The sequence below is a fragment of the Orcinus orca genome, chromosome 5 (assembly GCF_937001465.1).
Source record: "Orcinus orca chromosome 5, mOrcOrc1.1, whole genome shotgun sequence".
Classification (NCBI taxonomy): domain Eukaryota; kingdom Metazoa; phylum Chordata; class Mammalia; order Artiodactyla; family Delphinidae; genus Orcinus; species Orcinus orca.
This window is the reverse complement of record NC_064563.1, coordinates 72,506,168-72,523,199: the sequence shown is the minus strand read 5'-3', so window position 1 is coordinate 72,523,199 and position 17,032 is coordinate 72,506,168. Positions and strand designations below refer to the sequence as shown.

Sequence of the window (17,032 nt, the reverse complement as noted above, 5' to 3'; positions counted from 1 at the left end):
TTGTCAGACTGCATAACTATAACGCATGGCACTCTTTTTTTTTTTTGTAACCATCATCACACTTTAAGTCTAAAGTTATGTTCACACCAATTCTTATGATGTTACCTCTCCAGTCATTTTGATTGTTTGAAGAATTTCATCCAGTAACTTCCTCGAGAAGTACTCATGAGAACAATATTCCCTAATTTTTTACACACTTATAATAGTTTATTTTTAGCCTTTATATGTGAAAATCTGTTCAAATGAATAAGTGCTTGCCAATTTCCTTTTCTTACAAGCCAAGCTATGTTAGATAGATTATATCTCCTAATATAATAGTATCTCTTTATGACACTTCCTAAAGAAATTGTTATGATGGAATCTCAATGTAGATTATATATATTTATAAGATTTATGTAATAAATATTTGGTGTATATGCTATGTATGCTATCATAAATTCATATATAAATATTTACATAAATGTTTACATGTTGACTTTCAAATTATTTTGTAGACTGTGATGCAAGATCCAGGAATCAAAGAAATACTATTCATTAGAAGGCACAATATTTTCTCCACTTAACCTTTGGCTTTCTATAACCTTCTTTAAAAATTGCCTCTCTTCTTGCTTTGTGTTATAATTTGTTATAAATATTTCTATGTTTCTTACTGGTATGTGATCTCTTTGAGGGACAAAGACTGTATTTTCCTTCTTTTTTCCACCGTAGCCCAACACAGCGCCTAGAACGTAAGTGGAACTAACTTACATTTGTTTAATTAGAATACGATCTGAATTTCAAAACACATGTGTGGTACTTTTTTCAAGTACATGTTGGATAAATTATAGTCCCAAAGTGATGATTTTATTTACTAGTGTAACTCTGAGAATCTTTCAGAAGTCTAGCAAATTGCATCCTGTATTGATAAGAATCATCGAGCAAAAGCAAAGTCACAGACCAGGAACAAATGTAATGTGTCCTAGAACTCCAAGTAACCAAGTGAAACTGGACTAAAGGATGTGGAAATGAGTGCAGGAAGAAACGAGGTGCCAGATTATGAAAATTTTCATAGAATTTCCTTAAGGAGTTTGCTTTTATCTTGTAAGCAATGGGAACTTTTCATGGAAAGATTTTTTTGCAGTACGCGGGCCTCTCACTGCTGTGGCTTCTTCCGTTGCGGAGCACAGGCTCCGGACGCGCAGGCTCAGCAGCCATGGCTCACGGGCCCAGCGCTCCGCGGCATGTGGGATCTTCCCGGAACCCGTGTCCCCTGCATCAGCAGGCGGACTCTCAACCACTGCACCACCAGGGAAGCCCTCAGGAAAAGATTTTTGTGTTAGATGATCCCCCTGGTAGCAGAGTAAAGGATGCATTCACCAATAAAGGGGTGAGGATGGTGGTGGAAGTGGAGATGGGGAAAGACTGGAGATGGGGAAAGACTGGAGAAAGAAAACATGTCAAAAAGATGATTTAGGCCAGAATTAGGAAAGCCTTAATGTAAAAGGATATTCTGGAGATATTAAACATATAAAAGAAGTAGGATTTAGAGAATTTAGTGAATAATGGAAGGTTTAATGTAAGCAAATGGAATCCTGGTGAGCAAAAGGGATCCTAGTAAAGTCCCCAAATTCCAGACTTTGGGGAATTGGGTGATCTTTTGTGTCACTGCTGCTGTGAAATGTACAGCATGAGGAACAGATACTGAGGGGGTAGAAAATGAATTAAGTTTGGAATGACTGCTTTAAAGTACTGACACTCAATGATTAAAGAGAGATTTAATTATTCTAATTCTGTTATAATAGTTAACAGTTTACAAAGTACTCATTTGATTTTTATAGAGGTAAGTAATTATCCCCATTTTCCAGATAAATAAGCTGAGGATCACAGAGAATAAGATTCTTATACAAGTCACATGGCTAGAAATGCTTAGAAATTTGATTTAAACATATGTGTCCTGACTCCAGGTCCTGAGAGCTCTTCACTGCCTTCTTGGTATAGGAAAGGGGACTTATTCACATCATTTGGAATGCTGTGTAACAAGGGTAAAAATAAAATGGTATTGTGGTTACCTTTCTTAACTAGAAAATGCAACTGACCAGAACATTTATCTCATAGGACACACATTTCCCCTTGCTTCCCAAATGCTGTTATGTCTTGTAAGAACTACTTTATATTTACATGCAACAGAATCTTCTTCAGAAAACATTTTGACAAAAATATCTGTGCATACCATAGCAGTTATTTTGCTCCCTAAACGTTATTTCTAAAATGATGCCATTAAACTCAGAAATTAGCTAAGACACTTTTAAATCTGTTTACCTACAAGGTTTTCATTGTATTTTTTTTAATGTGGACTCCTGTTTCTGAACCCAGAGTGGAAGAATTAGAAAATGACAATGTTCCTTCTCTAAGAGTTCACTTACCTCTGTTTACCTTTATGATCTACAGAGCCAGCTGAGAGTCTGTCCAGGGGAGAACCAAAACCAGAGAAGCTTCTTTTCTTCTTTGTTTCAATCACATCATTCTCCAGAGACACAAGTTCATCAAGAAGTAAGAGTTTTGCTGCCAGATCAGTGGCTGATTTCTCTTCCTTGACTGTGGGTGGTGACTGAACATCTAAGACTCTAGAATCAAAGGCCTATAGGGCAGGAAAGGTGATTCCATTCATTAACGAGAAGAAAATACATACAATCATCTGCATTTGGCTTCTGCTATTTTTAGCTGACATGCCTGTCATGAACCTTGATTTCTCATGAGTTATGATCCAGAAAGACTTTTGGGGACAAAAACACATAGAGATGAGGTTTATCCAAAAGGAATGAAAGGGAAACTAAACACACACACACACACACACACATACACACAAAGAAAAAAAAAGGGTAAACTCCTCTAAAGGAGGCCTGCCTCTAAAATTTAGTATGACTGATTATTCTTTCAGATTCTTTCCCAGTAACAACTGCATCCTTCCTTATTACTCCAAAAGCACTTTATCTATACTTCTTTCATCACTGCCATCATTACATTTTCCCTTGTATTAGATTAGCTACAATATATTTGTATTGCCTATTAGATTGTGAATAACTTGAGGGCAAAGACTATGTCTAATTAGTCGTTTATCTGCTCTATTCAATGCCTATCTCAGTATTTTGCTCATAGTTAGTACTCAGTAAATTTCTGCTGAATATTTATTGAATGATTTCTGAAAAAATCTAAACCTCATGTTATTTTCTTTTCACCACTCATTCATTCCTTACTGATTCAAACCACTAAACATCCACTGTGCAGGTCCTGCGTTAGACCCAAGAGATACAAAAATGAGTAAAATCCAGTCTGTGCCCTGAAGGAGCTTACCATCTCCACCCATGTGATTTACTAACACATATTAATGAGTGTCTACGATGAGTCAGAGCTATCCCAAGGACTTTATTGTCCCATGTCAGATTTCTTGTTTATTTGTTTGTTTATACATATTGCCACTTGGCATGTCATCCAAACCATAGAAGTGTAAGCTTCCGGTTTGTGAAGTCTGTCTTCCTTTCTCAGGCGCAGTCACAGCATTTCAGAAAATGCTCCTGCTAGCAATCTGGAGTCATTTTGTTGTAAAGGGGATGCTACTTCTTTCCCAAGAGCCTGAGACTATTCCCCTGTGGGAAGAAGGGTTAATAACTACAGGGGTCTCTTCCCTTTCCTCCTTTAGTCACATTCTTGCCAGACTCTTGGTCTGGGAAAGACTCCTTTTCTTCACTTCCTGTCTTTATTTTTGAGTTACTTCTCTTATTCTCTTTCTATTCCCTTCATTTTTTTCTCAATAAAATGAAACAGTAGTACTTTCCAAGCCTTTTCATCATTGACTCACACAATTCTCTTTTGCAATACTTAGAGTCCACCTCAAAGCTCTAAGACCTAAAGTCATTGAGCTCCTTCTTTCTTAAACCAGTGAAATCTGCTCTAAGTCTGGCCAGTTCTTTCTGGAAAACCCCTCTTGCCCTGCGCTTTCTGATTCCCATGAGGAGAGATTTATATCAGGTCCTCTTCACTGCTTAGTGCACACTCTCAATCACCATATAATTTATTTATCTCCTCTTCCTCTCTCTCTCTCTTTCCTATTCTGTTGTGAATACTGCCATGAAGTTAATTATCCCCAAACACTACTTTCATCATATAAAAACATTAAAAATCTCTATAGCTCTTTGTAACTCATAGTTCAAAGTCCACAACTTTAAAGAAAACCTCAACTTCTGTTACTTCCCTACATAAGCCTGGCAGCATAGAAACTAAAGAGGGGAAGGATGTTATAATCATGAGAAAGAAACTCCTAAGATCAGGAAGCAAACCTCCAAAGGGCAAATTTAGGAGATCTTTTATTATCTCTCAGAGCTTCTTCCAAAAACTATGTGTTCATTCTTCCAACTGACGTATATACAAAGTAGATTTTTGTTTCTTTCTAAAGATATTCTTAATCATCAGGAAAAATTCACAAAACTTGTATAAAACTTGTCCTTCAGTAAAACACATTTCAGATTCTCACTTTATGTTATTTAAGAAACACAAAGAATGTATGTTTCTATTAAGATCAAATGAGCCAAATTAACTTTTCTCTGTGTGGCGATGTCCTCACATTTCTTTTCCTTTGTAGTTTAGTCTTGGCAGCAAGAAAACATCTGTAGAGTGATAAAATATTGGCCCAACTACTCAAATCGTGACATGTAAATGACTTCAAATTTCACATAAAAGCACTATATCTTCATGTAATTGATTCAATTATAAATATGGCTGAAATTATAATGAATTTTCTCCTATAGTTTTTGGTCTATGGAATACAAATCTTTGTTGTTACTTACAGCTTTTTTTTTTTTTTTTTTTAACATTTAGATACCTGGTTTTCTCTGAATCCATGGTGAGGACAAGGTATAGAAAGAAATGCCTATTTACTTGATTTTTGTGTTATCAAACCTTCTCCCTACTTGTCAGCAACACCTGCTTCTGACATTAGTAAAAATGGCTTATGTTCATAAAAGAAGTATGGTCCCTTAAGCTAGTTTCCATTACCTCTGCTGTGACATCCACTGAGAGCACTTTTCCTGAGCTCCAGACCACCAACGTCGCAGCCAGTATAAAATGTGCACTTGCCAATCTCCAGTCCAGCATCTAAGGGTCATACACATCATGGTTAACATTGATTAGTCTGGCAAGATAGAAAACAAAAATGTCTATAAAGTTTGTTATAGGCAGGTAATAAACCAAATTATTCAGCTTCTATGTGTTGGAGTGCACCTCTGCAAAACTTATATAATACTTAATAGAAGCTGTAGATCTCCCAGAATGAATTCTATCAAGGCTTCATCTCCATGGAAACCTAGACTGGGGTTGTAGAGCTATAATCATAATTTAATTCTAAGCCAAGTCTGAAAAATCTAGTTTGTGTAACTTTATTCTTTGACTCTCTAATCCACAGACTACAACCTCATGTACCTAAGGGGAAATGTATTAAATTGAGTAGGTATGAGAGACTAAGGCCTGGTGGGATTTGTGGTGAGCAAGAGAGAATGTGCTGTGTCTAAAAGTAATTCAATTCAAAATTTCAGAAACACCACAGTTCCAATAGGAGGCTATCTTTATGTCCTGTGATATGTAAGGATTTCTAGAGCAAGATTCAAAAGGTAGATCTCATGGAAAAAATTAACGAATTACACTATATCAAAATTGAAAAATTCTACATGATAAATACAATAAACAAATTACAATAAAAACCAAATTAAAAATGGAATATATTTTCAACAGATATAAAAAAGAAAGATTAGCATTTGGAACATTTAAATAACTCTGATAAATAAAATTTTAAAAACAGACTCACAATTAAGTAAAACTGGGCCAAGGTTTATAAGGAGACATGTATCTGAAAGTTCATAGCTTCATTTTATATAGTAGTAAAAAAACAAATCAACTCAAGTACCCTACTCAAGAGGAAATGGATTGATCAAATGAGGTAAATTCATACTATGGACTTTACGCAAATAAATTAAATATGGGTGTTATCTACTGTTCAAAACAAATGACCTGAATGTTATGTATAATTATATGCAAGGATTTAAAAAAACAGATTTGAGGGGAGATTAGAAGTTCTAGAACAATACATATGCCAAGCTACCATTTACCTAAATTGGAAATACGTAAAGCAATTTCATATATTTTGAAATCTGTACATATAATTAAAATATAAACCAATGGAACTTGATTCATGACTATGATTACTTCTGGGGAGGGTGGGGAGTACATGAGATTATGGAGAAAACATAAGGGACTCAGTTTTTATCTCTCTCTATATACATAGTAAAGCAAACATGTTAAAAGATTACATTTGTTAATTCTGTGTAGTAAGCACAAAGGTATATCATTTATGAATTTTTACATTAAAAAAAACTATAAATCCAATTAAAGCTTATCTACAACCGAGATCAGGCCTGCGGGATGCCAGTTTTGCCACTGGTTAAAGCAGAAGGCCTTGCCCTGCTGGGAGAAGCTCACGGGCTGTGAGCTACCAACAGAACGGGCTCGACTTCACCACTTAGCACGTGACATTGGAAGTCCCCCAGGCCATCCTTCATGAATGAGAAGTTTCAGTAAACTTCTGTTGCCTTAAAAAAATCATTTGGAAACCTACAGGGAGCAAAAAGAAAGGGATCCTAGGATCGATCTGAAGAACTGGATTTGACTCATATTTACTTTAGAAATAGTGTGACCTTGAGTGTGTGTCATTTAACCTACTTGAGCTTTATTTTCCATATTTGTGAAATGAGGAGTAATTCTGACCTCAGAAGAACTTTTTGAGAGGATTGGATTAATTCATGTATAACCTCTTTATCCCATATAGCATTTATAATTTGTAAGTGAAAGAACATTTATGAGATATTACTAAATATTTCTTTAATAACTACATTCTCTTTGGTGTGATCCAAGATTTTCTTTATGACATTTCCTTAAAATGTTGTTACTGTGAAACCTCAGTGTGGATTTTAGTAATAAATGTATCTGCTAGAATACAGACAAATAAGACCTAGACAGAGTAACATCTGTATTAAATGTGTATTAATACTTAAAATGGAGATAAAATATTTTAGTATTGTCTATAACATTTATTTATCAAATATAATCTTAATTTTCATGTAATGCAGCCTAAACTAGTTCTTCATTATGTCATCAATTACTCTACTTTGCAATCTAGTCATACAATGTTGTTCACTAGCTGTTTATCTGTATTCCACAATTTCTGGAAGGGAGCAGTAAATTCTGTGTTCTCTTTCTGACAAACTTATATTTAATATTTGAGTTTTTTGATAAGTATCTAAAATCAGCTAATCATGATTATTTCTCTAAATTGAGACAGGAGAAAAATAACAAGCATGAATGTAAAAGTTATCTGGTAAAAATACCAACCAAACACTGCATTACTTATTTCTTTAGAAAATCAGCCATTGAATCATTCTTCCTTCTGATTTTGCTGCTGTCTCTGACTTCCCTCAGCAAAAGGGAAGACATATCAAAAACATAAGTGTATTTTTACAATGAGCTCATATTTCTGGCATATCTTTTTTTTAAAATAGCTCTTTCATTCAATCAAAGATAAACTATGGTTGTGATGTTTTTCTTCCACTTTTTTTTATCATGCTAAAAACAGGTTACAAAGTGTGAAATTGCTCAATTTTATGAGCTTCCCCATGTGGATTTCCTTCAACTATTTTTATGCACATTTTACTAACCAGTTTTCTCTTCATCTCTGCAATCTTATAAAAGGCACAGGATGATGAGTGTTTGTAATATTGATGATTATGTCTGAGGCATATATTTTTGTGCTTGGGTGTATATAGGAAAAAAGTCATCATGTATCATCTTACAGATAACCACATCCTGATTATTTGGATAGGGAGATATAAAAATAAATGCTGAGTTTAAATACACCCATTTAATGGTTTAAAGCCATGCTTGCAGCCAGTTAACGAAAAGGCCAAGTTCCTAAATATGGCATTTGGTACACTAATGAAAACAAACACCCTGGCACCTGCCACACAAAAGACATTTGATTAACTAGTTGAAACTTGATTGCTACAAAATTAGAAACAGAGGAAATTATAGGGAGGGAAGGAAAAGACCAGGTTCAGCTCCGTTTTCCTATTTTGTTGATAGTGGATAAATATAGCCCATGACTAAAAATCTACCCAGCCCCATGTACACTCCAGATCACAGAAAGAACACTCAAAGGATGTTCATTGTGTGAATACATGATAGTGGAGGTGTTTGCAATTTTTTTTAGTACAACTATACTTTTCATTGAGTAATTTTTGAATAACATTTCTCTAATGTGAGGAGCTTCAAAAGAGACAGTGGGCATGGGATCTGCCTTATAAGAAGATTAAGCTCTGAAAGTCCAGCAGTAAAGTAACTGGTTTAATTATATTTAAACTAGGATTAAATGAGCAGTCTGTTAAAATGAAGAAAGATGTTTGCATTATTGAGAATCAGTGCTGCAATGAGTCATTGTTACTGTGAAAAATGATCTCTCAAGTGGGCTCTGTGGGAAAAAGATTGGTTGCCACTGATCCAAACTATCTGCCTTTGAGGGCTGGTGTTGAAGAAAAACAAATCACTCAGGTGACGAAGGAAATTTCTCTTCAACAACGTCTGACTTAGGGATAGTAGATCTAACCATTAGAAATTCACAAAAGGACTGAGTTTTGGGGTTGATTCTTGATAACTTCTGGGATAATTTCTTGATTAGAACTATTCCATATAGACTCTATCCACCCTATTTTCAACAGAAATTAAAAATAAAGCCTTAATTAAAGATAAAGGACTTTAAAAAAGTAATTATTATTATTTTTAATCCTCTTCTTCTGCTTTGGCATTGCAGACATTTAAGTGAGATTTAACAGGACGTGTTTTGAAGGGTCTCTAGTTCTGACATTGGGAAATGACCGTGTGTACCTGCACACAACACTCCCCAAATCTTCTTTCTCTGAAAACGGGGGTGGTCTTCTAGGCAAGTGGTGGATCAGCTTGGTCCCGCAGTAAATCTGTAAAACGGAGTAAGTTCTTCTTCAATGTACCCTTTACCCTGCCCCATAAAGTCATGGTCACCCAGGTCTTTTTGATAATAGAGGAAAGCTTCCAGGATAGTAGATAGCAGAATAACTATCATTTTTTATTTTAAAGACGGGCCTAAAAGGGACAGTGGTTAACACAGTCTGTGTGGCTCGCTGTGATACAAAGAGACCTGATCTAGAGGTTCTGAGACTCAGGCCCTGACTTGGCTCAGCTGCTAATTCACTGTATGATTTTGGACAAACCCTTTCCTCTCTAGACTGAGTAAACTGAGGTTAGTCTCCCTGACCTCTAAAGTTGCTTCTAGCTTTTGTAAAGTCCGTTTCTGAATCCAGCTCTTTTCTGGTGGAAGCACAGACTCTGTATGTAGGTAATGATAATAGTTGGTGTAGGTTTGGCTGGGAAAACCTTTCTGCTGTCCCTCAAATCAGCTGAGTCTATGCATAAGATGTTGCATCTAGGTTTTCACATAAATATGCTTCTCTTGAATTTTAAGTATTTCTAGCTGAAAAGACAGGGCCTTCAAATCTTTGATTTTAAGATTTCATTTATGGTAAGCAATCCCATTTTATAAATGTATTTTAAGAAAGAAAAAATGCTACCGATTAAATTACGCCATGCTATCAAGTGTAAGACATTCCAACTTCAGAGATGTTAAATGTGCCCAGAATGGATGAAATATGCTATATCTATTTACTTTCAAATGTTTACTTGGATTTTTTTTTCATCATGCTTAAGATAGTATACTCAATTCCCCCATACTTTCAAAACAAACATTGTTAGAGCTGAGGGAGGATCCAGATTCCCTAGCATGCAGCAGTTATATCTGCTCTTTTGGGGTCAGAGAAAGAAAGCATTGTACAATATTTAATGCATTATCAGTTATAAATTTTAAAAATCACATAATGTTAAAAAATTTAAAGATTTGATTGATTCCTTATTCCTCTGCATTTGTAGTTAACAGTCTATCAAAGGAAAATAATCATTTGAATATTTTCAGAGTACTCACAAGTCTTAGTGGATACAAAATCACTATTATCAAAAGCTCCTATTTTGGTTACAAAATAGGAATTTTTGAAAATATAAATTTTCAGATATCAGACACACCACCAGTTTCACATATACACATAGTTTTTTCACATATGTACATATATTTTTCACACAATGTTTTTCTAAAAATCTTTAGATAAACTAATGAGTATTTTAAAAATAAAAATTTTCAGTCAATAAATAGACATTGATCATCAGAAAAGTATTTCTATGATGGTGAGGAAAAACTCAGAATTAGACTTGAAGGATAGGGATAAGTATCCTTGCTGTGCTTGGTAACCTTGAGCAAGATGCTTAAACTGTCAAAATTGTCTAATAAAACTCATTTTATGAACTCACATTTTAATTAATTAATTTTGTTTAATTTAAAATTAGTTAATTAATTTACAAATAGCACAAGTCATTATGGATTTGCCTTTTTTGTCAAACAAGAGCAATAAAAACATTTACTTTCATATTTAATATTATTTATTAAAACATATAAAGATATACATTTATCTGTGAAAAAACACTGCATCATTTTTATTCTTATTTTGTCATAGGTGAACTTTTCAATGGAGACTCTAAATTTTGCATGGAAACATTTTGAAAACTATAAGATAATATGGAAAGATTAACTACACGGTATAAAAATGATTATTTCTGAGCTGAAGGCAAGTGTTTGACGACAAGTCCTTCCAAGGAAAGTAAAGCTTATACTCAACAACCACCTAGGGAATCTGGGGCCATTGATAGAGACGATCAGCAAAGCTTATGTTAAACGATCAAGAGGATACATAACAGTTTGACATGATACAGATAACCTTGATATTTCACTGAGTGACATTTGAACAGGGTATTAAGTTTGTGTCTAGTTTTCATTGATGAGAGAAGCAACCAGATGCTTGAGACACTTTCCTGCTAGAAAGCAGAGACTTGGACGCTGGAGCCTCTTCTTTATTGGTGCTGCAATTCCACTGCCTATGGTGCAATTGGCTCCACAAACAAGAGAACTAAGTGTGGCTTTGGCACTTAGAACTTCAGAAGTGGGGATTAGTTTTGGATCCTCATAAAGTCAAATACTAGATTTAAAATCACTGAGGATTTTCACCCAAGAGCAACTGAATTACAACTGGTAGTTTCTGTCACTAGCATACATATCATCTATATCATTCTCACAGAAATACATCTGAGAAATACTCATGGTGTTTAGCCATTTGTTTAAAATGCTCTTTATGAAATTTGCTATTTTCAGTGCATTGTGTGATGGGTATTTGCTTTATATTTTGAGTGTGATTTTGAAAGGAAGGTGCAAATTGAGACTGAGAAATTTAACATTTCCTTTTTTTTTAAGAAATGAAAATGTCAGGAATGTATTCTTTCTCATTTCTCATTGCTCTTCCGTTGGCAGTAGTTAATTTTCCGAAGCCACATAGCCAGTTAGAAGAAGAGCCAGAACAACAATATAATGCTTTCAGACTCTCAGTTTCATGCTCCTTCAAGTATAACTTATTCGTAGAAGTATAAACATTTTCCCATCTCCAAAACAGATTGCTTATAAAGTCAAATGTTTATGGATGAGGTGTTCTTAATGTGACAGACACCTGCATTTTAAAAAGACTTTCCCTGGGGGGCTTCCCTGGTGGTGCAGTGGTTAAGAATCTGCCTGCCAATGCAGGAGACACGGGTTCGAGCCCTAGTCCGGGAAGATCCCACATGCCGCAGAGCAACTAAGCCCGCGAGCCACAACTACTGAGCCCGAGTGCCACAACTACTGAAGCCCGTGCACCTAGAGCCTGTGCTCCAAATGAGAGAAGCCACCACGATGAGAAGCCCACGCACCGCAACAAAGAGTAGCCCCCGCTCACCGCTACTAGAGAAAGACTGCGTGCAGCAACGAAGATCCAACACAGCCAAAAAAAAAAAAAAAAAATTCTTTGAAATGAATTTCCCTGAATGCTAAAAATCAGGAAGAATGATTATTTACTGGTATACATATGTTAACTGATTTTATTCTGTCTGGCAACATTTTTGTTCTTTTTCAGACACTACTGCCTTCCAAAATCATAAAATTTTGTTGTTAAATGTCTCAATTTTTTTTTTCTATTTGGAATTTTCAATCATACTACTAGTATCTTTCTTACACAAAGTTAAGAAGGCAGAAACCTACAATAACACTAGTAAGATCCCACTATTAAAAAGCCCAGGTATGTATGTTTAACAAACTATTTAAATGTTACTGTAAACTCCTTGACGGTAGGAACTATGACATGTTCACTATTGTATCTCAGCACCCAACATAACGCCTGGGAGAGAGTCAACATTATGTGTTGAATGAATGAATGAATGAAGCAGCCCTATGTAGTAGGTAAACAGAAATGTGGGACAGATATTAACTTCCCAGTTTTATTGATATGGAAACTAAGGCTTAGAGATGGGAAGAGATTTGCCCAAGTTTTACACCTACAGTAATATATGATGAAGTTCATGCCAAAATCCCAGTATGTCCATTAATGTTTCACATCACAGATTCTCATTCTAATGAAAGAGACATGCTTCATTATTCCCTAATCATTGTACCAGTAATGTTCCAGATTTCTCCTTATCAAACACGAATTTGTGCTCAGATCCCTGAATTATTATAAGTTTCTTCATATAAAACTATGTTATCTAGAAAGACAAGAGAACTTGGTGTATGATTGCGTGCAATTCTGGTAAGGGAATTTGTTCTTTAATTCTAATAATGAATAATGGGAAAAATAAGAATCTTCAAAACTAGAGATAGGGAAAAGCTGGTAGAGTTGCACATAAACATTTTGTTTAGCCATTTGATACGGAGGTCATTTTTATGTGGTATAAAAAGGCTTTCAAAGGGTAAAGTTGGATAACTGCAGTTAAACATGGCGTATATTAGCATCAGGGTAATGTGGAATACTACCACTTCCTTCACCCTTTACCCCACTTTGTACTTACATATACTATTTAATAAAATAGAATTATAGCAGGGTGATAGAAAATAAAATGTAATAAAGAAAGTAATATTGATTGGGGGAAGGAAATTTTACTAAAGAGAATTATAAATGGCAATCGCTTTTAACATTTAATGTTACAGTATATTATGCATTATTATTAATTTCAGCCACAATATTTTATGAAAATATTAGCATACAACTACAAAGAATATTATAATGAGAAGAAAACAGAGGGAAGAAATCTGTTATACTTAAAACATAATTATTCTTCAAACTCTAATTATATTAACAAAACTAAATTTTAATTGAATTTTAATATGATTTTATATGATTTATATTTTGTTTTATAGTTCATAAGATATCTCTATTAAATATTTTTTTAAAAATCATTAATTATGTTGTTACAGTCATGATTTTCCCATAGTTTTTGTAATATTGACAGTGTAGCATAGTCAGGCTGTGTCATGGAAGCAGAGCCAGCCTGAGTGTTACAGGAATTAAGGAGCTTGTTACAGGAACTAGACCTTACACAAGCATGGGAGCAGTCAGGGAGGGATGGACTGTCAAGGAGGTAAAGGAGGAGATGTCACTTCCTAAACCTCTTAGTGCCCCAGCATTGATGGACAAGTCAGAGTTTGCAAGGAAATGCAACCACCAAAGTGGGACCACAGGGAAGCCATGGAGAGGTCCATGGAAAGGTCCATGGAGAGGTCCATGGAAAGCCACAGCTATTACTTGGTGGGTCAGCAGCCAAGTTCTCAGTGGTGGCCCAGGTGATATTTTAAAGGTGCATTTTTCACATGTTTAGAGTCTTATGTGTCATAGGAGCATAGGGTTTTAGAAAGGAAAGAGGCTCTCATTAGAAACTGTGGAATTTACCATCCTCAATAGATGGAAAGAGCCAGACTCAGAGGTAATTAACTTGTCCGAGGGAGAGGAAATGAAGGAGAGATGTAAAATGGATTAAGAGGAGGAGGCATGGCAGAGGGGTTGTTTCTGGAGGGAGTGGGTGCTTTGTTCTGAGACCAGAGCTGATGAGGCATTGATAAGAGAGAAGAGGCAAGGCTGAGCAACAGCCAGTTCAAACCAGCCAAGGCACCAGCAATTACTGGCTGGTGATGCTAACCACTGCTCCAGAGAGGTACCCTGAAAATTATTTGCAGAAAGAAGGAGGACTCAGCTAAAAATATCTCTAGTCAGAGAGATCTTTAGGCACATGGGAGTTGGCCTGTGTAGAGCCATGCCTAGGGTTAGGAGGGAACTTGTGACTCATCATTTGTACCCACACGGACTCTAGTTTTACTGAGGAGAGAAAAATGCCCCTAGGAAGCTGAGTAAAAGCTGTTGAAGACAGGACTGGGATTAAAAAGCTGGTTCCCTGACGCCAAAGCATGTGTTCCTCTGATAACACCATTGAACCTAAGCAAACATTGTCTGATGTGTAGAGATCACAGTGGATGAAATATTGGCAAGGAGGTTAAGTTAGATGATGTCTAAGGATTAGCCCCAAGATTCTGTGATACTGAGTCCTCATTCTCTAATATAGGGAAAAGTGACTGATATGGGAGCTTCCCCAGGTCATTCTCACATTCAGTATCACTGGCACTTTTAGTTCTTTCATCTCTTTCAATAATAACAAATGTTGTCGAGCCCTACTGTGTGCTTAAGCTTGCATGAAGTTGCACAACTACATAGTGACACAGTTGGGGTAATATTTTGAGACTGCTTACTTTGAGTTCTGTTCATTTGAGACAAGCTCAACCAATCTAATTTTATTAATTAATGTTCAAATCATTGAAAGTATTTGAATAAGAAGTTAAAATTATAACCCTGAGGTCCCCATACCTAGTCTACTAAACATATCTGCTTCTTTACTGCCCATGATTTGTTGTATCGGAATCAGTTTAAAACCCTGAGAAATAAAGGGCGAAAGCAAATAACCTTAAATACCTTAAATAACTTATTGAATGAAGCCACAGTACAATTCACTTATAAAGAGGAGACGAATACATATCTGCAGGAAGCTCTTCTTAGAAAAGTTCTATTAAGAGTGATGAAGAGTAGTACCAAAGTAAAGAGAAGACACAAAATGTGCTGATGCTTGTGGGAGACCAGTAAATATAGTGCTATCAATTCTATAGCTTACATGAGCACTAAAATCATCATAAATCATTGTTTAAATTATCTAATTTCTAGAAAGATAACTCAGAAATAAATAATAATCTCATTCCTAAACCTATAATATCTATAATTGTAATTCAAAGGAGCTATATTTTGTTTTGCTAGAACTGAATTTATTGAGTGTACACTATTTCCACAGGTCAAAACCTGAAACAAAATTTTAAATTTCTTCTTAAACAGAACTCAGATGTATGTTTCAGATTAACTCTTATTTCAATAACTTAATAGCAAGAGCACTTCAAATACTGAAGAATAGACATTGATCTAAGTCTACTCTAAGCTATGTTATTAATATTATACTTGCCTATTTGAGTTTTGTAAGCATAAAATCAGATGATAATATGGGTTTGAAGAATATAGAATACAGAATTTTATTAGTTTAGGGATGTTTCCTAAGTTCCAATTGTAATAGAAATACAGATAAGAGAAAAACTTTCTTTTCTAGCTAGGTTTTTAAAATTAGGCTACTTTGTACATTTAAGAATTTCCTAACACTGGATATATTTGATGAAAGCAAAATTAATACATCTAACACACTTATAGGATGATTATCTTGAGTTCCCTTTCTCTCTGTTTTAAAATAGAATATAAAAGCAAAAGTAATATAATAAATATAAAATGCCTGAGCAAACAATTATCTCCACCCTAAGTTTGCATTACAAAAATATCTTAGAGTTTTTACTCATTTTTAGAGAGGAAAGTATTTCCAAAAACATTTCTGACTTTAGCTAAATCAAGATAAAATCAAAACATTTAAAAAGTATGCGAAATTTTTTTAAAAAGTTAAAAGGAAAAAGCCTAACTCTTCATCAGCTTTTATATTTAACTTACCTTGTGAAAAATCAGGAGATTCTCACTTCAGAGTCCTGTCTGTGCAGTTTCTCCCAAACTCAGCTCTGATGGTGAGTTTTTGCTCTGAGTTTTTATAGTCTCAGTTATACACCCCTTACTCCAATCCCTGCCTTTGCTTTCTCTTACATCATTTCTACAGATTTTCCACTGAACATTTTCCCAAGCTTCTCCTCAATCTCTCTCTCTCTCTCTCATCCTTTTTCCTCTGTCTTTCCCAGTCTCTATCTCTCTTTCTCTGTTTCCTTCTCCTGTTCTTCCTCTCCATATTTATTCTATCTACTGCTTTGACCATGGAATTTAAGTAGCAACAGGAGCATGGGCTCCGGAAAATTTAAGTATACATTTAGTATTGTGTTCAGCCTTAGACCCATCACTTCTTCCTGAGGTTTTAGTCCAGCTCTGATAATTACAACTCACATTTGGGAGATAAAATGCACTAAGATTTATTAAAAAGAAAGTCACTAGGATATTTCAAACTAAGATTTAGGGAAACAAAAGCAGAAATGCAAACTGATTTATTGATGTATATTTTGGACCCTTAAATAAATGATCATGTATGGAAATGGTGAGTAGTTTCAGCCTCAGTCAGGTGCGGCAGCCCTGTCAGTGAAACTGACAGCTACTTTGTAATTAACATTGCTATACTGGGAAGGCTGTCACTAACAAACCTATAAATACTGAACTGGACATGTGGGCTATAAATGCAGTCCTTGTAATCATTTTTATCTTGCTCTTGTTCTCCAGTATTTTAATTTCCTTTTAACCAAAACATCCCTGCTTGTGTCTGAAATTTTCCTTCATTCCCATTTCCTACTAATCACATTTGTAACTTTACATACACGAATTATAAAAAATAAGTTATTAAGTCCTAAAGGTAATATGTTGTCAGATGATTATTAGCTCATTTAATTCACCAGTAGATC

At 35.1% G+C, this 17,032-nt stretch overlaps 1 protein-coding gene across 1 annotated transcript in view; it reads right to left on the bottom strand.

The window, feature by feature from the left end:
* Positions 1-16,226, bottom strand: part of OSTN (osteocrin) — a 37,048-nt gene extending 20,822 nt beyond the window's left edge. Inside the window, exons 1-3 of the mRNA XM_033403715.2 lie at positions 16,089-16,226; positions 5,029-5,127; positions 2,403-2,617 (exon numbers count right to left, since the gene is read on the bottom strand). Of these exons, the coding sequence (XP_033259606.1) occupies positions 2,403-2,617; positions 5,029-5,127 (314 nt within the window). The 5' untranslated portion in view covers positions 16,089-16,226. The remainder of the gene's footprint in view (positions 1-2,402; positions 2,618-5,028; positions 5,128-16,088) is intronic.
* Between the last annotated feature and the right edge of the window lie 806 nt (positions 16,227-17,032).